A 26,183-nucleotide genomic window follows, 5' to 3' on the forward strand; every position below is an offset into this window, starting at 1 on the left:
GGGGGGGGGGGGGCTGGTGCTGCTGCCATCTGAACCTCCTCACCTCTAGTCAGAGAATTCGGTACCTTCAGACAGCTCTTCCTCAATGAGCACCTGAGAATGTTGATCTTGGTGCTGATCCAGAGGTCCCGGGAATGAGAACCCCCTTCCCTTACCTCATAATGTCCCGCCACCCCGCCTCCCATCCCCCTGCCCTTCTGCGTGCAAACCCTGCCCTGGTTGTATTGGGGTGGGAGGGCTTTGAACTCTCTCTCTCTCTCTCTCTTTCTCCACACACACACACACACACACACACACACACACACACACACACTCTCCTTTTCTCTCTTAACAGATAATCCAGACATGGAGACACTGGCAAGGTTTAGCCAAAGGTTTACAGAGGAAGGAAGGGATCAGAGTTGAACACTGACAATCTAGGAAGGCTTCCTGGAGGAGGTGAGAGGGACACAAAATCACACTGTGTAAGAGAACATGCTTTGCGCTGGGCTAGTCAAGAGTCTGAATCCCATTGTTGGTTCGTTTCTTTTGCCACTTATAACCATGACTTGGGCAACTCAGTCTCCTTGTTCCTGTGTTTTCTCATTTGTAAAGTGAGAAAAATAAGAGCACTTTCCTCATTGGATTGGTGTGAGGATGAAACAAGTTAAAATGTACCAAGCAAGCTGTCAAAAAGTGTTCACTCCATTTCTACATCCGAGGCTCCCCTGCCCTGCTTGCTTCCTGCTTGATTCCAATCCCAGGACAGCAGCTCTTCCCCCATCTCGTTCTCCTTGGCCCTTGCAGCCACATTCATTTTCAGAAGGTTCCCCTCCATGTCCCCTTGTTCCTCTTAGCCCTCTCCTTTGGCCCTCTGTTGTGACATGGAGTGCCTGTCCGTGTTCCAGGCTGCCCCGCTGTTCCTCTTCCTTCCCCATGTTCACCAGTGTGCCCCGTGTCCACCGGCTCACACCCACAGACCGCCTGAGTCCTGGTGTGCGTCACTCTCTGATCTGCAGGTTCATGTCACAACCAGTCTCCTGAACTGATAGCTGCATGTCACACCTTGTAGCCAGGCCACAAAGTACCACCTGCCTCAGTGGGGGCTCCTGACACTGTGGAGATGGGGACTTGCTCTGTGGGCCTCCTTCTCTACAGGGAAGGTGGACAGAACTTTTCAAAGGGGCTGGGCTGTGGTCTCAGCTCCAGATGGAGAAGCTCACACTCTGACCCAGCCTCAGCTGCCAGCATTGAGCATCACCTAAGCCCCACCAGCTTGAGTGGCTTCATCTAAGGCAGGCTGCATCCTGGAGGACAGTGCTTAGGGCCCCCTGGCACAGCAGTGAGGCAGTTCCTTGCAGCCTGGGGTAGGGCTGGGATCAGTTCAGCCCCTGTCTCCAGCCTCTGGGTTCATCCTCTACCCTCTCTGTGTCTTTACCTCCTCCCCTCAGGACAAACTCATCCCTCCTCACTCAGTCTTTCCTAGTTCCCTTTTCCTAACACATTCAGTTATTTTTTATATTTCTTTCTTGACATCCCACTTCATGTATTTTCCTCCCATTTTTTACCTTGCTGTGGCTACCCAGGCCCTGAGTGCTTCTGCCCTGCCTGGGTGTTTAAGTCCCCCTCCTAACCCTGTCCCCAGGGTCTAGCGGGCTCAGTTATAAAGTGGGCCCGGGAGAGAGTGATGGCCCCTCCCCCACACCTGAGGCAGGTGCTCCTCCACCCCAGGCCCTGCCCACCTCTCCAGCAGCTTCTCCAAGGGATGGGGTGGGGGCAGGGATGACCTTCTCCCTCCTGTTTGAATAGGGCTGTGCACGGTGCTCTGATGGGAGATAGAGAGCATGTCATTAGTGATGACTGGCTTAATTGCCACCTGTGCGCAGCCCGCATGTTTGCTTTGGAAATGGGTAAAGGAAGAGGCGGATAAAGCTTCAAACTTCATAGTCACGATCAAAAGATTAAGGTATTTCCCCCAGCTGCTCTATTCTTTTTTAAAAAAATAAAAGAGTAATGCAATAAAGGGGGTTGGGGGGACCAGAAAATAACTTATAAACTTCTTCCAGAAGTGGTTGGTAGTGGAAGGGACTGAGGTAAGGAGTTGGATGAAATAATACAGAAGTGGGGGCCTGGTAGTATTTTGAAACAAGCAAATGGAAGAAAACGTGTCCTTCCTAGAGCAAGACCGCACTTGTCCGACATACCTCTGTGCATCTAGCTGAGAGGAGAGCTCCCTGTGATGACGAGGCAGATGGTGGGGGTGGGGATTGCAAAGAGCCCAGAGAGCTTGTCTTTTAAAAAAGAGGAAAGAAAGAGAACTAAAGACTGCTTGATTGACACTAAAGGACTAGGGGCCTGTGCAGTCATAGAGCCTAAGAAGGCAGGGTGGGGGAGGGAGTGAAAGGAGAAAGGAGCTCATGAGACACGGGCCAGGGCAAAAGGACACTCAGGCTGGGAAAAATGAAAAAGAGTCTGCAGGTCCCTGAGCCAAAGGGAAGCAGAGTAGGGCAGTTAACAGTGGACAGAGCCCAGAGTGGACACAGGGGGGGAGTAGGGGGACCACCACTTCCCCAGGGCTCAGAGAAGGAAAAGACCCAGGGGACTGGAAGACAGCACTCAGCCAGCCCTGGAGGAATAGGGGACAACTGAGGCGTGGGGGGAGCCTGGAGACACTGATGGCCCTCCCCTTGAGAGCACAGAGTTCTGGCCACAGGCTTCAGCTCACCTGTATGTCTTGAGCCTATGCTTGAGATTCAGGCAAGCCAACAAGGCTGCCTCATGGCCCTGGGGGCTGTGCACATGAGGGACGAGTGGGGCCTGAAATTCAGCTGTGCACTCAGGCTAAGGGCTGCATCTTTCTAACCAGCACAAAGGTGGCTGAGGCCCTGCAGCCACTTGGTTAAACCGCTGTGACAATTACACTCTCTTGGTTAAACTCTCTTGTGGCAGGAAGGCCGGGACATGCCCCTCCTGAGCTAGGCTGCGGCGGGCAGAAGCAAGATCCAGGGTGCTAATGCTGAGGAGTTGACAGGAAGGCCCTAGACTCAGAAAGAGGTGTTTGTGGAGAGATGCCAAGGAGTGCTGCTAGAAAGTTCTACAACCAGCTGTGCTTAGGGAACCACCACTAGGTGTCAGATCACTAAGCATCCTCTGATAAGCTTGATCAAGCAGAGGCTCGCTGCACAATGTCTTGACACTAAGGTGGCACTGGTGGGGATTCAGAGCTCCGACTGCCCTCTGGGATTTCACTCAGAACAGTGCCTGTGTTTGATAAGTGAGAGTGAAACTGAATTTAAATGGATGAGATCCAGCTACCTGTTTTCTTAATAATCTGGAGGATTCACGTTAACCTGTGTGTGTAAGGATGGGCGTGGGGAAGAGGGACTAGATGGATGAAGAGAGATGTAACTTCAATGACCCCTACAAACTACTGGGGAATCTGGGACTCTGCACTCTGCAATATAAGGGGTGATAGGGTGATTGGCCGCCCAGGTCGTAGCACTGGACAAGTTGCCAATCCTGGGGAGTTGGGCCGGAGCCCAACTCAGTCTAGAGCCCTGGACTGCAGCGATGGCTCTGCCCTACTGCTTGGTGCATATCCCATTTGCTGTGGGACTCAATAGGCCAGGACTCAGAGAATTTCATGCTAGGAAGGTGTAGGGTGTTGGGAGGGGAGGTAAAGAATGGAAGAAAAGATGATGAATCTACTGTTTAAGCTAACTTTGGACGAGGATGGAAAAACAGGCACCTTTCAAACTGGTTCAGACAGGCAGAGAGCTTTAGGTTTCTGCATTGAGCTCATTTCAAATGATCAGATAACTCAGTTCCAAGTCCTTTCTGATTCCAACGTGCTGTGATTTATCCCCAAATCTTGTCACCCCAAAGTTAGCCCCAAAACTTTTCAAGCTTCTTCCTCTTTCCATTAATGACCTTGATCTATAGAACGCTGGTTCCCTAGACTATGCCCAAGAGTAGTCAAAAAACCAATGGGCGGAAAAATGACCTTCAGGATCCATTCTCCAGTCAAGCAGACATGACTTTGGATGTGTCTATTCGTGGCACTGCTTTCTATGCACCTCCAGGGTAGTGTGCTTGGCTGAGAGGGACTTCTACCCACCAAGAATTCCCTTAACTCGTGGCAGGACACCGTGGAGCAAATGGACTTGGCTCCTTCAGGGTTCTCTAGGGTCCTGACTCTCTCACAGTTCTCCTTGTGTAACATGGAATCTGTTCTTTAACCTAAAGCCCTGGCTCAGTGATGTTTCTTCCCCTCATGACCCTCCTACAATTCCACACAGTCTGCAGGGAGAAGGGAACTGTCTTAGCCACCATCTTTCTCCTATTGACCTCCCCTCCGCAAGTCAAACCTTCCCCTTCAGTTCACCTGGGCTGCTCATGGCCTCTCAGATGCAGTGCACGTGTCCAGTCAGGATCACTTTCCAGGTCTCAATGTATTTTGAGCCCAATGTATTTTATTTTGATTTTTTTAAAAAATCAGGATTTTAATAACAGCTTATCTAAGCCATTCAGTTAAGCACATTATTGAATACAGGCATGTGGAAATAAACTACAGTAAAGCAAGAGCAAAACAACTCTAGTCGGTTTATATTTTTTCTCCTCCAGTTCAATTTCCATTTTTTAGGGGGGAAAGGAGAAAGTCTTAGAAGTCTCCCTCCCTCAGTGTCCAGCATTGAGTAGTCCACACAGTAGGCACTCAATTTTACATTCATTGAATAAGCCAATCTCTTCAGGCTTTGGGACATTCATTAGTCCAGTGAACTCAAAGACTAGGGTGTGGAGTGTGATGACTAATTAAAGGGTAGCCAACAAGGTGAAAATTGGGGCTGTCCAAGATCTGACTGTGCAGGCTAAAGAAAATCTCCTGCAATTACATTCCCTAGGAACCAGCTGGGAGGGGGGCCACCTGTGTGTGGCCACAGTCACAACACTGTTGTCTGAAAACCTTCCTCTGTCTCCTCTTCTTTCTTCTGTGTCACAACTACCATTACCACTGTCATCATCACCACCACCACTATCACCGAGCCCTTACTTGTCAGCCACTAGTACAGGACCTGGCATAGAGAGGCAGTATGTGTGGAATGCACACTGAAAGGTGCCGGGACCCCAGCCCTAGTCCTGGCTCTCCCCAGCCCATCACCTTGGAACATGGATGGGCTTAGTTCATTCTCCAGCATTTTCCCAGGCACCCGAAACTCTATTTTTTAATCACCCTACATCTTCTCTAGCCTTGAAGATCTAGCTTTGAACTTTTCCTACTTTGTAAATGTTCTTCTGAGAAGGTCTTTGGTAAGAGGTCCAGCTCCCCTAGCAGACAGAGCTCACGCTTAGCCCCACAGTGGAGGCACAGACTTGGCCCAGGAGACTCAGTCCAACAGAACCATGTGTATTTCCCATAGGGAGCCCCTCAGGGATGGCGACTGGAGGAGGGGTCTACAATAAAATAGCCCTGCTGAAAAGTGACTCTTTTCCTTCCCCTGCCCATCCCTATTTTGGCTGACTCTCTCTCTGAACCAGAGAAACATGGCCCTAGGAACTCAGAAGTCCATATCAGAAAGTCTTTGCATCTCTGACTAATCTCTATGACATTATGTGATGATGGTGGTTAGGAGCAGGGACTATGAAACCAGATACTCTTGAATTCCATCCCCAGCTCTGGTTTACTAGCTGAGTGACTTTGGGCAAATTCCTGAACATCTCTAGGCCTCAGTTTCTTCAACTGTAAAGTGGAGTTAGTAAAATAAGAGTTAGTAGAACGAGAGTTAGTAAAATGAGAGTTAAATTAGAAACCCTTGCAGTGCTTGGCACAACATCTGGCACGTGCAAAGTGAACAATAAACGTTGACTTTTGTTGTTATTACTGTCACTATGATCACAACTGATTGTATTGCTGCCACCATTGCTCCTCCTACTTCAGGTCATACTTCAATCCCCCCTGCCTGGGAGTGGCTGCTCTGAGCCAGCCCCTGTGACAGGTACTGTTGAGGGTATAAAACTGGCCTTCTGGAGACCCCTAAAATGCCAATCACAATTAGCCCCTCCTGCCCTGCACACCTCTAATCCCTGTTCACAATTCTTTCCTGTTATTCTGGAGCTTTGGCCCCAGATTTAAGTTCTTTTTATGAATTTTGTTCATTGATCTTCAGGTTCCTTGAGGGCTGGAGCCATACATTAGTCATTCCCAGTCAAGGGACTCACTATAGTTTGTTGATATTCAGAACATCAGGCTCACACACAATCTGGTTTAGAAAAGTGCAAGAACCCACTTCAGTTATGCCCTCTCATGCTCTCTCATGCTTGGCCCTGCCAAGAAGGTTGAGAGGCAGGGTCCATGGAGAAGGAGCTTTCACCGCTGCCTCTGGGCTGAGAGGAGAACACGATAAAGGGAAAACCCTCTGAGCCAGTCAGGTGTATAGGCATCCTGGTGCCCAGCTCACTGTCTCCCCCTTTCCCTTCCCCAGCAGCCACAGCAGTTGTCTACCACCCTCTGGCTATCCCAATGGCTCCAGGCTCCCCAATTTAGTTATATAGTGGTCAGAGTCCTGCATTAGGGCAGCTACCAGGAGCCCGTTTTTGAAATAATTTTTAGCATTTTTAACGTACCGCCGCCCTTTCCTAGGACTACCTGAACTTTATTGTAAAGAACTGGCTTTTCTGATCTAAGATTGAGTGGCTTCCTAAAGTGATCAGGAAACTAGCAGAACAGCCCACCCTGAACCCAGGAGTGAACCTCAGGGTCTTCTGTACCTTGGACACTGGGCATGGAGTGTTTCCCTAGGGAGTGCGAGGGCAGATGTTATCCCCAGAGAGAGAAGAGCGAATGTCCCAGCTCCTGAGGCTGCTCTATGGCCTGATCTCCTATGATGGAAGAGCTCACCCTGTCCAGGAGAAAAAAATTCAGTGGAAGAACCGCCAGTTTTCTGGAAAGGTTCTCACTGTTGAAAAGGCAATATCTACTACCTAGGCCCTGCCCAGGGCAGAAAGCCCTAGACAGCACCACTGCTGGGGGCCATACAGTCATTTCCACTATTTTCCTGGTGTCTGTTCCATTGCTGGACAGCTGTGGTCCTTAGAGTGGCCCCTGGGACTTTTTTCTTGGGTCCAGATCTTTGAAGACCCACCATGTCCTTTTCTGTCTTTCATCCTCAGCATGGACACCCCAGCTCCTCAATAAGATCAGATTATAGGGAGATGGGGCCTCTGGGGAGGAACCTAGGGGTTTGGGATGAGCCCCCGTGGACAAAGCAGGCCTTTCCCCTGCTCCTTGGTAATAGATAAGCTAGAGGGAGGCAGCACAGAAAAAGTGAAGGTAGGAGATCTGTGAGGGGATAACTCTGCAGGTCCCTAATTAGGAGCACAGATAAACGTCTATTAGACCCCTCCAGTCTGCAAGGGCAGCATATTTCGCTCGCTATCAGAGGTGCTTTGTTGCAGCAAAGGGCTTGCGATCTCTGTTCCACAAATTGCCCATGGCCCCTGGCCCTTTAGCAGGAGGAAAGGATATGATGGAGAGACGCCCTTTTCCGGTGTCCAGGGCTCGGCAGGATAAAAGGAGCCAGCGCTGTGGGTGTCCCTTTGTGTTCTCTATCTGTTGGTGACTGCTGTTCTCCAGCTCTGTCAACTCCCTCTTTCCCATCATGAGTCGGCAACTGAGCATCAGGTCTGGTGGTGACAAGCGTGGCTTCAGTGGGTACTCGGCAGTGGTGCTGAGGAAGGCTGTGGGCAGTGTGGCTTCTCACCGCGGGGCTGGCAAAGGAGCTGGGGCCGGCTTTGGCACTCGGAGCCTCTACAGTCTCAGAGGGAATCAGTGTAGTTCCCTCCACGTGGGTGGTGGTGATGTTCGGACCAGAGGTTACAGCTTCTGCCCTGGCTCTGGGTATGGAGGAGGCCGGGCCCCTGGCTTTGCTGGCAGCATATTCGGTAGCGTTGCCCTGGGGCCTGTGTGCCCATCCATGTGCCTACCTGGAGGCATCCACCAGGTCACTGTCAACAAGAGTCTTCTAGCACCCCTCAATGTGGAGCTGGACCCCAAGATCCAGAAAGTACGTGCCCAGGAGCGAGAACAGATCAAGGCGCTGAACAATAAGTTTGCCTCCTTCATCGATAAGGTAGGTCTCATAGGAGGAGGATAAGACAGTCGAGTAAGATATGAGTGGTTCCTGCTGCCTGGGAGTGGACAGGGCAATGTGAATGGAAAGGTGGCAGCTGGACCTCAAGAAGGACTCCCCGATCAAAACAGAGAGAACAGGCCGGGAAGCTAGGTAGCACAAAGAAATAAATGAATGTATTGCTCTCTTTGGGGATTTTCCAGAGAAGGGTGGGAAATTGGGTAAAGGGTAGCCATTTAGAAACCATGAGAAAGAAGTGATGGCTTTCTGAAGGATGGTGGATGAACCTCCAGCTCTTTAAAGAAGACAAGGGGTTAACAGACTCAGCATTATTTAGGGGAAGGGCTCATGGTACAGAAGAAACATGTACAGACACAAGGAAGAGCATCTCCTGGGTGCTGGCTCAGGTGACAGAAGAAAGCTATGGACTCACCTTTTTCAGTGACTGATTTTGTCCAGAAGGCTGTGGAATGAGAATGCAAAGGGTCTATTTTATATGGAATTTCATGAATAGAGTCAGGACTTGAGTCAAATGACTTTAGGAAAAATCTACATAACCTGGGGCGTCAATGGTGTAAGTCCATGGGACATGATAGCATTTATTATGGTTGCAGGTGCGGTTCCTGGAACAGCAGAACCAGGTGCTGGAGACCAAGTGGGAGTTGTTGCAGCAGCTGGACCTGAGCAACTGTCAGAAGAACCTGGAGCCCATCCTGGAGGGCTACATCAGCACCCTACGGAAGCAGCTGGAGACATTGTTGGGGGACAGGGTGAGGCTGGACTCAGAGCTGAAGAGCATGCGAGTCCTGGTGGAGGACTACAAGAAGAGGTGAGCAGGTACCACCAAAGATCATGGGTCATGTTCCCAGAAGCTCCTGGGCTCAGCCAATTTTTGAGCCACTTTAGGAGGGAAGGAAGCAAGCACCAGGGTCAGTGCTCACACCCCTTCTCTGGTTGTGGGGGAAAGACCCTGTTTGATAACTTCCTATCTGGTTGATAGGAAAAGTTCCTATGCTCATTGATTCCCTGACTGGTTCAGTGGCCAGTTTGGGGAGCATAATAGACACCTGAATATTTTCCAGCAAGTGGAATGTAGATGAGGTAACTCAGGGACATAGCACTGCCACCAGCACCTTTGCACTGCTCACCTTTAGGAGAGCTTGTGGGGATTCTATATCCTGAGCACTTGCTCAATCAGAGGGAAGACAAGGCTACTTGGCTGTTGGGACTGAGGCCTCTGCTATCTTCTTTCCTGGCCCACAGGTATGAGGTGGAGATTAATCGGCGCACAGCAGCTGAGAATGAGTTTGTGGTGCTCAAGAAGGTAAGAGAGAGAAGAGCCTAAGGACTCTGGTCTCTCTTACACCCGTCTTAACCAACTCTGCTCAGTACTTCAGCCCAGGTCTCTTGGGGAGGGGCTGGTGCCTGAATGGGGATGGAGTCATACATAGTTCTGGTCTCCAGGAAATTGAAGAGACAGGGCATACATCCAGGAAAAGGACAGAGTCAGTCAGGAGAGACTTCTGGTCTGGGAATTGGGAAACTTTGGTTCAGTTCAGCCTTCCTGTGTGACTTGAAGAAACTCACCCCACCTCCCTGGCCTTTGTTTTCTCCAGGTGTAGCAGAGAACGAGTAGGCCTCATTCTCCTTTTCCTATTCCCAAAGATTCAGTGAGTCTGAGAGAAAAGCAATATTGAGTGATTGTATTCATCAATGTGCTTTCCTTTGTGGGCAAAATACAGGAAATTAGATGGCTTTGGGGCAGGGACAAGACAGCTGATGGGAGGGGGGTTGTATTGACCAACGGCTTTGGTGCCTCTTGGCAGGATGCAGATGCAGCCTACATGGTCAAGGTGGAGCTCCAGGCCAAAGTGGACTCTCTGGAAAAAGACATCAAGTTCCTCAAGTGTCTGTACGATGCGGTAAGGACATTCCTCCCCTTCCCCATCCCACCTCTCTCCAGCTGAGAATATCATCTGGCTCTTCCAGGGAGATGCCAATAGGAGGGATTTAGGATAAACAGTATGAAGTCTGTTTTGATGGAAAAGTGCAAAACCCTGCACTGGGAGACCATGACAGTGTAGAATCCTGGTCCCCAGAGCCCATAGATTCAGGAGACGATCTCATCTGAGCCTATAAAGTGACCTTGCTCACAGGCAGAAAAAATAATGACCCCATGAAGTCCTGCTAAAGCAAAAATTCTTGTGTCTGTAAATCATAGGAAATTTCTCCCACTACCTGTTGCCTGTGTAGTGGAGTGGGGGGAGCTTTGGAGGGGTACAGGGTGTGTCCTGCTCCTGTGAGCCTTCTCCCTCAGCTCCACAGACAGATCTCCATCAGGTACTTCCTGCCTCCACCTTAGCCCCTTCTTCCAAGGCTGCAGGCCTAGAGACTGATGAGCACAGGAGAGAAGTTGGGGGACCCTGACTCTGTCCTCACTTCTCAACTTAGGAGATAGCCCAGATCCAGACTCATGCCACTGAGACCTCCATTATCCTGTCCATGGACAACAACCGGGACCTGAACTTGGATAGCATCATTGCTGAGGTCCGCGCCCAGTATGAAAAGATTGCCCTGAAGAGCAAGGCCGAGGCTGAGGCCTTGTACCAGAGCAAGGTGGGCACTGGGGTGGGGATCTCCTTTCTCCACCAGCCCCTTCTTTCTTGGGAAGGTACACCTCCACCAGTGAATGGGAGAAATATCTTTGGAGATATGCTGAATGAAAAAGGGGTTATTACCAATGGCTTAACGACATTCTACCCAAAAAGAATCATTGGCAGAGGCCATTATCAAAATTTTTTTATTTGTCACATTAAAAGTCTGAATTTTAAATAGATCCCTGGAGGGAGAATTTACATCTATCAGCTCAATCAACTTTAACACTTGGCTCATTCCCAATAGCTTTTCCAGAACTTCTGCCTTCACCATGAAGTTCCATAAGTTTTTACAATCCAAACTTGGGCTTCTTCAGAATTTGACTTTCTAACAAAGACATCATGGAGCGGATAAATAGATTGTCAAGTCTATTCTGTCTTTTCCAATGCTATCTCAAATTAATTGACCCCTTCTTTTAAGTCTTTTGCACCTCTTGGGCCATGAATTCCATCATCTTCTTCCAGATTTGGTGGACCTGTCTATCCTGAGCATAATAGGTCTTCCTAATCTGATTGTTGTGTTTAGTAAAACCAACACAGAATAGATGAAGCAAACACTCACTGGTAGTCTTGACATCAACATGCGCTTCAATCATGGTCTGCCATTTATTGACCATGGAACATATTTTGTCATGGATAAGAGCCATTCCGTGGAAATTAGTCAGGCAGTTTTTGTCCTGAACATCCTCAGTAATTAGCTTCAATTTTCTAAACGCAAATTCATCATTCTGCAGATCAGCTAGCGTCACTTCAAAAACATGACCCTTGATACCATCAGATGCGATTTGGGTTCTTTGAGTTCTTGTGACTAGTGTTTTCCCAATATTCTTATATTGAGTATAGCTGGTGTTTTCACATAATACCAATTTTTCTTAGAAAATAGATCAACTACTTTCTTCTTGGCTCCCTTTTTGTTGCCTTGCATAAGGCGCTCATTCTTGTCAACCACCATGGTGGTGGCGTTCAGAGGGCAAAAAGGCCAGGAGCTCTTTTATGATCAGTGAGGGAGGGCTTCCAAGAGGAGAGAGGAGAGTTCTAGGTGCCTTCTAAGTAAGAGGAGCTATGCTTTGGAGTAAAACCCTTTGAGCTGTCACGGAGAAGAGCCTTACCTGGGCTCTCAGCGCTCACTCCTGTCAGTTCTAGCACTCCTTTTTCACAGTCATTAAAGCCCAAGAACAGTAAGGATACAGGTTCACTTTCTCCATCCATAGCCACATCAGCCCCTATACTCTGAAGCACTGGCCAAGGGGAGAGGGAAAGATTTGAGCTACAAGTCCTGTGCCCCAAATCACATCGCTCCAGGGATATGTGCTGTCCTCGACTTCCTGTCCACATGAAAGGGCTGCAGGACAATGTATGGTTCATGCGAGCAGGGACCTCTCTCCTATCCTTTTCATAGCTGTATCCCCAGGACCTGAACAGAACCTAGCTTTTAGAAGATGCCTCTACATAGAAGTATTAAATGAGTGGAAAGAGTCAGAGCTCTTCTTATATTTTGGAAGTGCTTAACAAATAATACGAACTGCCTTTTCCTTTATCCAACCCAAGACTGTATGCAGGGTGATGAGAAGGGAGGTTAGGCCCAGCAAACAGGTTCTGCTTAGAGAAGCAGGTGGATTTCTTGGTGAGAACCATCACCAAACAGCTAGAAGGATGCTCAGGTCCTGTCTCCATCACCTTCTGCTCTGGAGCCACCTCCCATGGCTCATTTCAGGGGTGGAAATGTTTACTTGGGACCCTTCTCCTACCTTGAATGGGTTGAGCAGTCCTGTCTTATCACCAACTTCCTATCTCTGGGAAACTAGATCCAGGAGCTGCAGCTGGCAGCTGGCCGGCACGGCGACGACCTTAAGAAGACCAAGAATGAGATGTCAGAGCTGAACCGGCTTGTGCAGAGGATCCGCTGTGAGACTGTCAACGTGAGGAAGCAGGTGGGCAGCAACCACACAGAGAACACCAGGGTCAATCTCACCCTCTGCGGTGGACAAATTGGAGCCCACCTTCAGTAAAAAACAAATCTCCCACACCTGGGCTTAGGAGCTCCTCAGCCACCCACTGTCCCTCCTTCCCACCCACTGTCAGAGCAGGCACCTGCTCAGAATTGGGAGGAGCCTTGAGCTTATTTCATCTGACTCCTGGGCTGGAGAGGGAAGTGACTTATCCAGGATCCCCAACTTGTTATTTTTTTTAAAAAAAATTTTTGTTGATTGCTGTGTGTGTGTATGTGTGTGTATGAGAGAGAGAGAGAGAGAAGCAATGATTTGCTGTTCTATTTATTTATGCGTTCATTGGTTGATTCTTATTTGTGCCCTGACCGGGGATCAAATCTGCAACCTTGTCATAGCAGGATGACACTCCAATCAACTGTGCTACCCAGCCAGGACCCCAGCTGGTTATTAATAGAGCCAGGATTAGAATCCAAGTTTTTTCCTTCCTTTCCCCTCTTTCTCAGATTTTTTCTGTGTGCAATGAACCTAGCCCATGTCTCCTTCAAGTGTGACCCTCTGAGGGCAGCCCCCATGCCTCTTCCTCCCACTAGACACTCAATACAGGTGGGATGTGTGGGGTGTGCATTCAGGGCCCCTCAGGGTGGGACAGATTCATGGTGGCTGAGTGAGACTGACAGCAGATGAAGCCCTCTGGGTCCCCTGTCCTATGCCGAAGTACCGTTTCTATTTCACTGGAAGGATCCTGTCTTACTTGGAAGCAGCAAACCTTAAACACTGTGTCAGTGGGAAGATGATTTTAAGGGGTGGCAAATCCTTCCTGTGTTCTCCCCAGAGAACCAGGTCAACTCTGCTAGTGACAGGCTTGCTAAACTGAAAGACCAGAGCTCGCGCTCCTCCCCACACCTCACAACCTTCCACACCAGGCACAGGCTCCACGGACTGTTCCTCCTCTGTTAGCACCTGTCATCACAGGGCTGCCAGATGTTCATCAGAGCCCAGTTTCTGAGGCCATAGGCCTAATTTCAGGCTAGACTTGGGGACCATCTAGACCAGCGGTTCTCAACCTGTGGGTCGAGAGCCCTTTGGGGGTCGAACGACCCTTTCACAGGGGTTGCCTAAGACCATCAGAAAACACATATATAATTACATATTGTTTTTGTGATTGATCACTATGCTTTAATTATGTTCAATTTGTAACAATGAAATTGGGGGTCACCACAACATGAGGAACTGTATTAAAGGGTCATGGCATTAGGAAGGTTGAGAACCACTGATAGACAGACCATCCTCACAGAGTGCTCACTCTTATTGCTAAATGGTAGAATGGGTCTCCAATGAGAGCTTTCCTACAGGCAGAAATCCTACCACAATGGCAACGGTGTGCTATTTGATCCTTAGAGGTATCCTGGCTGGGTCTCAGCACAATTCTCTGGACCTGGCATACGTGGAACCAACAGCCATTGGTGGCTTCAACCCCAGCCCTTAGACAATTTTTCCAACATCGAAAAGTTTGCATTCCTGAAAGGCAACCACTCTGACAGCTTTTCACAACTTTAAATATCCATCTGCAACAGAAAGTAGGGGAGACCCAGCTTCTGGTGTTGGCTCTGCAGCTATTCCCTTTTGTCACTTGGGCCTCATCTGTAAAGCGAGGGGGTTATGCTACCTAACCTTTAAGATCTAAAAAGTATGTGTTCTGAAGATCTTCCCATTTTTTGCCTTTCAGTGTGCCAACCTGGAGACGGCCATCGCCAATGCTGAGCAGAAGGGGGACAGCGCCCTGAAGGATGCCCGGGCCAAGCTGGACGAGCTGGAGGCTGCCCTGCACCAGGGCAAGGAGGAGCTGGCCCGGATGCTGCGCGAGTACCAGGAGCTCATGAGCCTGAAGCTGGCCCTGGATATGGAGATCGCCACCTACCGCAAGCTGCTAGAGGGCGAGGAGTGCAGGTGAGGGGGCAAAGGTGCCAAGGGAGAAGAGGCTGTGGGTGGCTCTCCGCTAGGATGAGGGCCGTTTGGAAGCCTCCTGTAAGGGAAGGTCAGTAGGGAGCGCCATGAAGCACAGGTGGTTGATGGTGCTGTGGAAAGAGCCAGTGGGGTCAGAGAGACCTGGGTTTAATTGCTAGCTTTGCCACTTACAGCTGTTTGGTTCTGGTAAATCACTACTGTCCCCAGGTCTCTATTTTCTCATCTATAAAATGAGGATTATGAGCCGCATCTTATGGGTTGTTATAAGGTTGAATTAAAACAATATACACATAAAAGCAGGAGCCTGCTAAGGCTTAGCTGAATCTAGACACACCCCCTGAGGTTTTCTCAACTTTCTGTCCTTCAGAATGTCTGGTGAGAATCCGTCCTCTGTGAGCATCTGTGAGTATCCCTGAGAGCTGGGTTGGGTGGGGATCCTGGTTGGATGGGAAGGCAGGGACCCCAGGATAAGATGATGCTCCTTCTCCACTCACTGTCTCCTCCTACCTTGGAGTTTCTGGAAATGTCTTGTGAAGCGTCTCTGGCTTCAAAGGAAACCCAGTCCCCTTTTGTCCCATGGAAGCAGTGAATGAAGTAATGCCCACCCCAGTCCTCCCTAGCTCTCCCCTGGGCATCATCATTGAGAGAAAGGGTCGAGAATATGGCCTTGGGAGCCAGTGGTCTGAGACTCTCCAGGAGGGCAGGGAGCATGTCTGTCCTGAGTGGCCCTCACCTCACACCATGTTGGGCTCACCAGAGGGTCTCGCTTCATCTTTGTGGTGTTTCTTGATGCTGAGGGCTGCTGTGGGACTAAGGGGGATGGCTCACCTGCTGACGGACTCCACTGAACTCCTTTCCTGCTCTTGGCTCTGCCTCCTCAGCCGTCATCAGCAGTGCAGGCAGCTACCACCTCGGCTCCTCTGCCAGTACCACCCTTGGTGCCAGCAGTGTGGCGGGAAGCTCTGGCAGCACCTGGAGTGAGCAGACCAGGACCAGAGGGGCACCAGGGACAGAACCCAAGGACTCTCAAGGCAAGAGCATCCCAGTCAGTGCCCCAGCCAGGAAAGACACTCGATGAGCCACACGGCCCCTTGCTTCGGCACCTCAGAGAAGAGATGCTCTTGCCCATGCCCTGCCTGAAGACACCTGCCACACCCCAATCCTCCACCCCGAGGCCTAGAACCCTGGGCTATTGAACCATGGCTTGTCTCACTGTCAAATTCTGATCAGAAACGTCACCTCCCTGTTTCCTCAGGTCCTGTGTGCACTTTGTGACTTCTCGTTTTCTTTGCTGCCTTCAACTGGCAGGGGTCTTGGCTATAATTATCTTCTTGGTCTTAGCTATGATCATCCCTACAGAGAGAGGAGAGGAAGGAGAGGGAGAGGATGGAAAAGAGTCAGCAGGGAGGGGAAAAAGTCTTTGCAGAACCACTCCATTAAGCAGGAGAAAATGTGTATAGTCTCAGACAGCAGCTGTGCCCATAGTCACAGGGCCAAATGAAGGAGAACTGGGGATCTTCTGCCACCCACCACCCACCCACTACCTTTATTATCAGTAATAGCTACTTCCACATGTCAAGAACCTACTACATGCCAAGCTCCCTACATGCTTTGCCTTTCATTCTCATCCCTCCTGCAAGATGCAGTCAGCATCCTTGGGACAGATAAGAAGACTCATTCTCTGAGAGGCTGCAGAACTTGTCTCCATCACTCACTAAGTGCCAGGGTCTGGAGATGAGCCAGATCAGGCTGACCCCAGGGTCTGTGTTCTTTCCATGGCACAACACTGCCTGTTTAACAAAGGGAATGTCAAATTCATGACTCTTTTCGTCAAGCGCTGTGATTTATCTTTGGTCTTCTCTCTGGGCTGTGTCCTGCTGTAGTTTCTGACTCAGTTCTTCTTGCTATGAGTTGTGTTTGGCAAGGGAATCTTGATCTGTTTCTGGTGGTACCTCCCAGCCCAGAAGCCATGGCCTTTGATGTAAATATTTCTAAGAATGGCAACACCCAGTTCCTCCTTTGTGTGAGTCATGACTCTGAATGTCTGCTGTATATTCAATAAATTGTCCTCGATTAATGTCAGAGCTGCACTCCTGCCAGTGTGTCAATCTCTCCAAATTGCCCACCCCATCATGATAGTGTACCCCACCTAGCACACGTGCACAAACCTTCTGGGAGGCTAGAGGCAGACCAGAACAGCCTTCTCTGGTGGTGAGGTCAGGCTGATAGGAGATATGAACACACATCCAAAGCCACACATTTATACAAATCAGGGAATGGCAGCCCAGTGCAGCAATGCTGAGAAGTGATCAGAATGGAGGAGCTAAGCAAGGAAGACTTCCTGGAGGAGGAGAGTTTAATCAAATAATCAGAAAGATAGACACATAGATTCCCAGAGAGAGAACTTACATTACACTATTGCAGTAGGTTTGAGTGCAGGTTTTGTGAACTTGTTTTGGTGAGTGGTGGGAAGGCTCAGATTTCTTGATATCAGTAGTGGGGTTGATTGAGTTTCCAAGTCCTTCAGATTTGGCTGGAAGAATGCAGCCCATTAGTCAGCTTTCTTATTTGTCTTGTGTTATGAGTATACACCCAGTTGTTCCCCTGGCAGCTCTCAGGGGAACAGGGATGGGGCCTAGTGAGGACAGGGCCTCTGGTCCCAAGCTGCTGCCTCCATTGACCTCATTGTGCCTTCCATGTATTAAGTAGGTCCTCTTCTGTGTGTGCCAGGATGCAATAAACCTTGGGAAGAACAAGATCCCAGGAGTCTGGTGGGCTTTCTGCCCAAGTGCCTCTCTTTGATGTTTCTGGGTCATCTCTGTGGGTATTGGAGAACAGTGAGTGCGCTGGGAGTTACGGGGGTTCTATTGCAGCTTGGCCACTAGCCAGTCACCTGCTATGCTCAGACCAAATCAGTGGTTCTTAACCTGATGGGTCATGACCCCTTTGAGATTTGATGGGCGCTATGGGCCTTTTACATTGGAAAGTATACAGAATTATGTCTGTATGTTCAGAGGTCACAGCCCGCCCCCCCCCCAAAGCCCATTAGTGGACTCCCTGGGTCATGAACTCCAGGACCAAATACCCCTAAAGTCCTTCCTAGCACAGATGCTCTGCCTTTCACAAAAGGACAAATTCCCAGTGACCTAGTAAAAGGGGCTGGGAGTAGAGTAGATGAAACCCACTTCTTGAAATAGGCTTTAGTGGAATCCATGAACTATCCATTAAATTGCCTCTTCCAGGGCCACAATGCAGACACGCTTTTAATCCCTAAACTATGAGGCCTGAGTGCTGTGCCCAGCCCTGGATGCACAGTGAAGGACCCAGAGGTTACATGGATATGATCTTGGGGGACAGAGATAATGTGTCCGGTGCTGGGATGTTGAGAGTGGCAGAGGGGCAGCTTTCCTGGTTGCAGCTAATCCCCATCAGAAATGGGGAGATTCTTTATCATCTGGGGCTTAAGATCCTGAGAAGTGCAGGGTGGTGACCATGCTCTTGATTTAGGACTCATTTTGGAAGTGTTTTTGAAGTCCAAAAGGGGAAAGCATGGAGTCAGGCCCAGTGGTAACCAACTTCAGTTCCATAGGTCAAGCTTCAGCATGCAAGGCAGAGACTAGAAGGAACAGGTGTGTGGGGGAGCTTAGGTTGGAGAGCAGCCCAGGGGAGTGAGGGAGCACCCATACTCTCTAGGAGGGTAAGTATCTGGTTACTTGTTCTATGGAGACCTCCAGTGAAATTTCCAGTTAGGGGTGGGTCATCTGTCTAGGTGACATTCATGCTTGCATAGTCTCTGTACATGGATTGTCATTGACACCTTTTATTTCCTGGACATTTACTGCTCCTTTGAGATTCTGCTCAGGTACCCACTCCTCCTCCTGGAAGACTTCCTGGACCCCCAGGCTGAGCTAAGTGTCTATTGGCTAGAACCTTGCAGTGCCCTATGTTCATCTCCACTGTGATATCTCCACATGTGATTGAGAAGATCTGTCTGTGTGACTGATTCCATCACCATCAGAGGTCTGTAAGGGCAAGGATTGGCCCTACTTCAGACCATATACAAAAATTAACTCAAATAGGACCACCACTTAAATATTAGAGCTAAAACCATAATACACTTAGAAAAAAAAACACAGGGATAAATTTCATGATCTTGAATTTGGTAAAGGATTCTTAGATATAACATCTAAAGCACAAGCAACAAAAGAGAAAATAGATAAATTGGACTTCATCAAAATTAAAAACTTCTGCACATTAAAGGACATTATTATGAAAGGGAAAAAAACAACCTGCAGAATGAGAAAATATTTGCAAACCATGTCTCTACAAAGGGTGTAGCATCCAAAATACATAAAGAATCCTTACCACTCGACAAAAAAAGACAAACAGCCCAATTAAAAAATGAGCAAAGGTCTCTAATGAACCTTTCTTCAAAGAAAACATACAAATGGTCAACAAGCACATGAAGAAATGCTCAACATGATTAGTCATCAAGGAAATGTAAATCCAAACCACAATGCGGTACCATTTCACACCCAGTATGATGGCTGTAATAAAAAATAATGGAAAATAAAAGGTGTTGGTGAGGATATGGAGAAATTGGAACATTTATACATTGCTGCTGGGAATGTAAAATGGTTCATCCACTGTGGAAAACACTTGGGCAGTTCCTCATAAAATTAGACAATTCTACTTCTAAGTATACATATCCAAAAGAATTGAAAACAAGTGCTTAAACAAATACATGTACATGCGTGCTCATAGCAGCACTGCTCACAATAGCTAAAGGTGGAAGCAGCCTGCTATAGTCTGAATGTTTATGTCTTACCAAAAGTCATATGTTGAAATCCTAACCCCTAAAGATGATGGTGTTAAGAGGTGGGCCTTTGGTGGGGTGCTTAGGTTATGAGAATAGAGTCCTCATGAATGGGATTAGTGTTCTGATAAAAGGGACCCTGCAGAGCTCCCTAGCCCTTTCCACCATGTGAGGACATAGTGAGATGCCACTGGCTATGAACCAGGAAGAGGGCATGCTTGAGAGTGCAACTGTGTTGGAACCTTGATCTTGGACTTCCTAAACTACAGAACTGTGGGAAATAAATTTCTGTGTTTATAAGCCACCAGTCTATTGTATGTGTTATAGGAGATTGAAAGGAATATGACACAGCTCTGATGTCCATCAACAAATGAATGGATAAAAAAATTGTGGCATATTCATACAATGGAATATTATCTATATATACAAAAAACCTAAGAGACTGTTACTACAGAACGACTGGAATGACCAGTCGCTATGATGTGCACTGACCACTAGAGGGAAGATGCTCAATGCAGGAGCTGCCCCCAGCCTGCAGGGCCCAATTGCTGATGGGGCCTGCCGGCCAACCTCCCAGTTCCTCCCCGCAGCCAGCAGGCCCTGATTGCCTGATCAGGGCTGGGTCCCTGGGCTGGGATGGGAAAATGGGGGTGGGTGGCTGTGGAAGCGGATGGCAAGGGAAGGAGGAGGCAGGGAAGTGGGGAACCTGATCAGCCCCGATTGTTGGCCAGGCCTAGGGACCCCACCTCTGCGTGAATTTCGTGCTCTGGGCCTCTAGTTTAGTCATAAAAAGGACTAACACACTGATACACGAGTGTGGATAGACCTTGAAAACATTATGCTAAGTGAAAGAAGTCAGACATAAAAGGTCACATATTGTATGAGTCCATTCATCTGAAACGTCTAGCATAAATAAATCCAGAGAGATTTGGTGGTTGGATGGATCCAGATAGGAGGAATAAGAACTGACTGTAATTGCATACTGGATTTCCTTCTAGAATGAAAATATTTGGAACTAGGTAGAGGTTGTGATTGCACTACATTGTGACTATATTAATGCTACTGAAGTGTTTGCTTTAAAATGATTTCTTTTAGCCCAGCCAGCATGGCTCAGTGGTTCAGCATCAACCTATGAACCAGGAGGTCATGATTTAATTCTTGGTCAGGGCACCTGCCTATGGGTTGCAGGCTCAATCTCCAGTGGAGACATACAGGAGGCAGCCGATCAGTTATTCTCTCTCATTATTGATGTTTTTATCTCTCTCCCGCTCCCTTCCTCTCTGAAATCAATAAAAATATATTTTAAAAAATGAAATAAAATGTTACTTATATATGAATCTTACCTAAATAAAAATAAGTTGTGGAGAGGGCAGGTAGCAGAGAAAAGGCCAGAGAAACGTTGCTCCCAGCTTTTCTTACCAAATAGCAACCTGGAGTAAATACAGGGAGAACAGTGCGGCCAATAGGAGGGTAAAGATCTTACCCTTCATTTGATTGATCAAAGGGAAGTCTGGAGAATTTGAGGACCTCTCATTTCCTTTATCCCCAATATGAGAGCACAGAGAGATTGCTCAGTAAGTGGTGAGTGAATTACTGATTGCAAAAGAAGATGGCAGTCATCAAGTGTGTACCCTGTCTCCTGGAACCTCATCCACTCTTTCTTGCCCTCCTCCCTGTGCCTTTCCCTCTGCCTTTGACCCTCTCATTTTCTGATCTTTACAAATTTCTTCCCAGATTCCAAACTTGGTGTAGCTCAAGGCTTTAACTTATTCATCCATGTGCATTGGTAGAGAAAGTTTCATTAAAATGAATGCTCTGGGACCTTGAGAAGTCAGTTTGTCCATCCTTCTGCCCTTTGGAAGGATGTTCTTACACACTTAACTACTCAGGACCTTTCCTGCTCTTATGAACTCAGAGATGTTGATTGAATGAATGAATTTGATTCCCTTACTTGGTCACCAGCTGTGTTTCACCACATCCCTTCATGACTATTATTGAAAATGAATATAGTGAAAATGAGACCATCGGCTCTTGCTTGTGTGCCATTAGTGGAGAAGAATGGAAACATGGAGGTCTGCAAGCAATAGCTAATTCAAGATGGGGCCCATTGTCAGGTCGGTGGTCCTCAGAAACCCGTGTACACATGCATAGACATGTGCTCATTGACTCACAGGTTCATGTCTATGGAAGATATTGAAAATATTTAACAATTGGTATTCTGCTCATGTCCATGTTCAAGTCCACCCAATATGGATGTGTACCCACACAGGTCCTCCAACATGTTGGGGCATATCTGTCAGCTGGAAGAAGTCAGAGTGGACCTGCAGGATGAGGGTCAGATAGGCCGACAGGGGAGGACTGCCCAATAGGCTACTGCCTGAATTCCAGAGGGAGAGAGGATCAGGTGCAGCCTGGGCCATGGCAGTGTTGATAGATACAGAGGAGCTGGGGCAACAGAGGACAGGTGACTTCCTGAGAGCGGGGAGCACCTAGGAGGATGGCCGTGAGCACGCATCTCATGGCAGAGCCCATGTGGGATAGGAAGTGTGAGCTCAGTTTTCCACACTGTGGTGCAGATGTAGGAAGGACAGCAGGAAATTGGAACTGGAGCTTGTGGGAGGCTAGAGTTGGGCACGTGTACCTGGAATAGGGCAGGCACCTGCACTGGGCATTTGTACGTGAGGAAGCCAGGATGGTATAGAGACTAAGAGTACACATTGCAGGCAGGCTGCCTGGTTAAATCCTGGCTCAGCTACTCACTAACTGTGCAACCTTGAGTAAGTTACCTAACTTCCTGTGCCTCAGTATCTTCATCTGTAAAATGGGGATAATAACAGTACCTGCCTCATAGTGTTGTTGTGAGAATTAAATGAGCTAATATAGGTGAAGTGCTCAGAGCAGTGACTGGCAGAGCTCACACTGTGTGTTAGCTACTACTACTATTATCATCATCACCATTATTATTATTTACAAGTTGCCTACCATCCTCCTTGGGGAGTAGGTGGAATAGGTATTAGTATCCCCCTTCTTAGAGATGTGGAAACAGAGGTTTAGGAAGTTGCGAGACCTTCCCTTGGTCACACGGCAGGGCCAGGACTTAGGTCTTCAGAGCCCAAGGATACACACTTTGCCGGAAGCTTGGAGTGAGGATGGAGGAAGGAGATGGCCAGCAAAGCTCAAAGGAGGTGCTTCCAGCCTCAGAGCTGAGCGAGGGACCGGCTGCCTTGGAAGGCACCCCTGGCAGCCACATTGCAGGATGGGAGCAGAGCTGAGTGCCTGGTGGGGTGGCGCTCCTCTGTCCCTTATATCCCAGCTCCTCTGGGGTGAGCTCACATTTGGCCTTGCCAGCTGCCAACCTGCTGACCAACTGACCTGCTCCTAGATGAGCAGCTCTGATTGTGGCCACGTCCCCCAGGGACTGTGCTCTCTCCAACTGGCTTGGGGCTGAGCACCCTGCCTGCCTGCAACTCCAGGAGGATGCAGGGAAACGAGGAGAGGGCTTGTGGGTGTTCACATACAACATGCTCGTTTCCTGGGTCTGTGTGCTGAGGAGGGCTGGCAGGGCCTGAGCTGATGTCATCCAAATCTCCCAGCTCATTCTCTCTAATTTTGGAGACAATTATTTCCTTAGAGCACTACCTGCTTCTCAGCACCTCCAGCCTCTCCCCACCCCTACCCCCTGCTCCTACCCACACAGCAGTTAGATTCTGCTTCCTCTAACACGTGTGGCTCAGACTCTGCCTGGCTCACAAGCCCTGAGTGGCCCCCTACCACTTGCCCTATCCCATGTACAGCTTGGGACCTAGGGTCCTTCCCCCCATGGTCACCCTTCACTCATATGATGGCTTCAGCCCGGAGGGTCCTTTCCTCAATACCCTTTCTCCTGGCAGTCTGGGCCATTTTCACATTTCCTCTCTGCCCGTCCACCCAAGCCCTCTCCCTTTAAAGGACTCGAATTCAAACCCTTTCCTTTGGGGAGTCCCTTTGGACTCAGTGTCCTCAGGTCTTGCCTCTCTTCTGTGCATTCATTCCCTTTTCTTCTCACTCAGCAATTACATCTTGGATTGGACTAAAGGGTCTTGCTCATCACTTTCCAAGACCTTCTCTGGAGGCTTCTCAGACCCCAGAAGACTGAGGGGGTGCAAGTGGGTTCCTACTGGGGCCAAGGGATGACAACAAATGTGGCAAAGTGATCATCACCATAGAGGTAGAAATGAAATTACAAAGTTACAAATTGTGCGAACCAAATTAAATATTTTGCCTATGAAACCAAGAGACATACAAAACATAATTTATTTAATACACAATTTAAATTTTCCCTTGACTGCCCGAACTGGATGTTCCTGGTAGCTCGGACACACTCCCTTCCACTGTTTCACAAGGGAGTTAAACTGCAGCTCAGACATTTCCATGCCTGGTCAAGCATCACTCAGAATTTCATTCCCACCTAGAAAGTTGGGAGATCCCCAGAAAGGCATGAAGGGAAATTAAGCTAAAATACAGTAGATCACATCCTCCACCAGCCCAAGAGGTCTCCCAAAGCAAGGGGCTCTGTCTCATTTTGCCCCTGAGTCTTCCTAAATCTCAGTTAAGGCCTGGGAAGGGCCTTGGAAACCTCAGTGAACTGTGGCCCTGTCCAGGTTTCCTTCTGTCCCTCCCCGTTTCTCTCCAGCAAAAAAATACAAGCAGCCCAGGAGCCCCACCTGGGCCCACCCTTCCTGTGGGTGGCCTAGAACTCTCCTCCTTCCTGTTCTATCATCATCCTCATCAACAACATTGGGTGTTTCATACCTAATAGCCAGGATCTGATTAATTCACGATAAGGTGTTAATGACTTGTTAATAGCTTGATGAGATGCTTTTCCCAGGAACACCGTATTTGGAGGGATGCAGAAACCAAGTGCTTTGAGGGCAGGGTACTTTTCATTGCCCCCCTCAGCACTTGGTAAGAGCTAGTAAATATTTGACAAGTGGATCAAGCCAAGAGACTTGGCTCAACAGAGGTTTATTGAAGGGAGAACATAAGAGAGGGGGAGAGAGGGAAAGCGGGAGGGACGGAGGGAGAAGTATACTAGATGGTCTTCGATCTAGAGAACCTCTACTTTCTGTACAAAGAAAAACTGAAATGACATGTGACACAGCCTTCAGAGGAACTTCATGGCAGCTGCCCAGAGTCACTGTCTTTCCAGCACATACCAAGACTGTGCTAAGGGCTGAGGGAGAGGCGGAGAGTGCAGACCTGGGCTATGCTGACCCAGGAAGACCCCTGGGAAGAGGGCAGGTGGGGGAGCAATAGAAAGAGAGGTGGCAAAAGAGAGGGGGAATGTTGGATAGAAGATGGAGAGGAGCGATGAGGAGGGATGGAGAGAGAAGGTAGGAAATAGAAATTCTGATGGTTTCAATAAGAGCCATGAAGACAAAATGGTAGGGGAAAGGGATTCCAGGTCCCCTAAGCAAAGTGAGAGAGAACCCCACTCCAGCCTGGCTCCAAATTATTCTCCCTCCTGTGGTCACTGTCAGCCAAGAGTCACAGGACCCAGCAGTGATCTCTGGGCAAGGGCAATCTCCAGCAGAAGAAAAGGGACCACAGCAGCAATGCAGTCACGTGCGAGAACCAGGACCCACCCCAGACCCGGGAACACAGTATAGAGGGGCAGCAGGCAGAATCTAGGACAGGGATCACAGGGACCACAGGACCATTTGGAGCAGGGTGGCATCATGCTCGCTGGGTCACCTTCTTCGGGAGGCCCGCACTGGGTAGCCCGTCCCTTGCCAGCCTGTGCTCCTGGCCCCCATGGGTCTGGGGAGATGCAGCAGTTCAGTCTCACTTTGACAGCAGTTTCTTCTATTTGAATTCTAAACACATTCTCCTGTCCTACACATCGAAGGAAAGACAAATGATCAAATGGGACCCACCTCCCTCCACCAGGAATCTTCCCTTGAAACCTCCAGGCTCTGAGCAAGCCTCTCTTTGTCCTCCCATTTCCCCTCTCAGTTGACTCCCTCAATTTCTCAGCCACCTTCCCCAGCTCCATCCTCCTTTCCTCTTCCTCTTTCTGTCTAGTGCTTGAAGGACTAGACATCAATTGTCTCTTGCCTTATTGCGGAAGTTTGAGAGAAGGAAAGTGTGGACTCCCTTTCTCTGGAGAACTTGCAGAAGCGCATGGCCCCCCTGTGTCCATGGCTGACTCTGACCTGGGTTGCTCATGCCCCATGCAGCAGGGAGGGTCACCCCACCCCCAATAGCCCAGCAGAGAGAGCTGCTGTCTCTGTGGGTTAGGAGAAGAGGCCATCGCTGGGTTGTGCCTCCAGGAGGTGTGGGGGAGGCATGCATGCCTAATGATCTCCCCCTTACTGGGAAAGAGGAGGGCACTGCTACGGCTGGAGTCCCCAGATACTCTATCTACCCTGTGGCCTGCTCTGTCCAGAGCAGCCCACCTCCTCCCACCCTCCTGAGTCCCCAAGAGGAAGCCCACAACCCAGAGAATCAGGATAGGAATGAAGGGCCAGCGACATCCCCCCTGGAGAGGCTGGGCCTGTGGCAAATTGCCCTATGACAACAGGTTAATTAGATAAGACCCAAATTACATGAGCAAGGCTTGCAAGCCCAGCACTTTGAAGGTTTCATGTTGTCTCAGAGGTGGGGAGGGCTTGGTCTCTAGCTCAGCATAGAGAAAATGACTTCTTGCTCCCAG

General features: G+C 49.0%; 1 protein-coding gene and 1 pseudogene across 1 annotated transcript; one reads left to right on the forward strand and one right to left on the reverse strand.

Moving 5' to 3' along the window:
* Nucleotides 1-7,634: 7,634 nt before the first annotated feature.
* LOC102761744 (keratin, type II cytoskeletal 74) lies at nt 7,635-15,751 on the forward strand. Its single transcript, XM_006757045.1, has 9 exons — nt 7,635-8,105; nt 8,720-8,934; nt 9,369-9,429; nt 9,932-10,027; nt 10,557-10,721; nt 12,565-12,690; nt 14,435-14,655; nt 15,041-15,075; nt 15,555-15,751. The coding sequence occupies exons 1-9, from the start codon at nt 7,635-7,637 to the stop codon at nt 15,749-15,751; spliced, it is 1,587 nt and encodes a 528-aa protein (XP_006757108.1).
* LOC102761463 lies at nt 10,933-11,711 on the reverse strand (annotated as a pseudogene).
* Nucleotides 15,752-26,183: the final 10,432 nt, after the last annotated feature.

This window comes from Myotis davidii, unplaced genomic scaffold, assembly GCF_000327345.1.
Source record: "Myotis davidii unplaced genomic scaffold, ASM32734v1 scaffold233, whole genome shotgun sequence".
NCBI classification, from domain to species: Eukaryota; Metazoa; Chordata; class Mammalia; order Chiroptera; family Vespertilionidae; genus Myotis; species Myotis davidii.

Coding starts and splice junctions, on each gene's coding strand:
- LOC102761744 (XM_006757045.1), top strand. CDS start 7,635: ATGAGTCGGCAACTGAGCATCAGGTCTGGTGGTGACAAGCGTGGCTTC. Junction 9,430..9,931: donor AGTTTGTGGTGCTCAAGAAG/GTAAGAGAGAGA, acceptor GCCTCTTGGCAG/GATGCAGATGCAGCCTACAT. Junction 10,028..10,556: donor TCAAGTGTCTGTACGATGCG/GTAAGGACATTC, acceptor TTCTCAACTTAG/GAGATAGCCCAGATCCAGAC.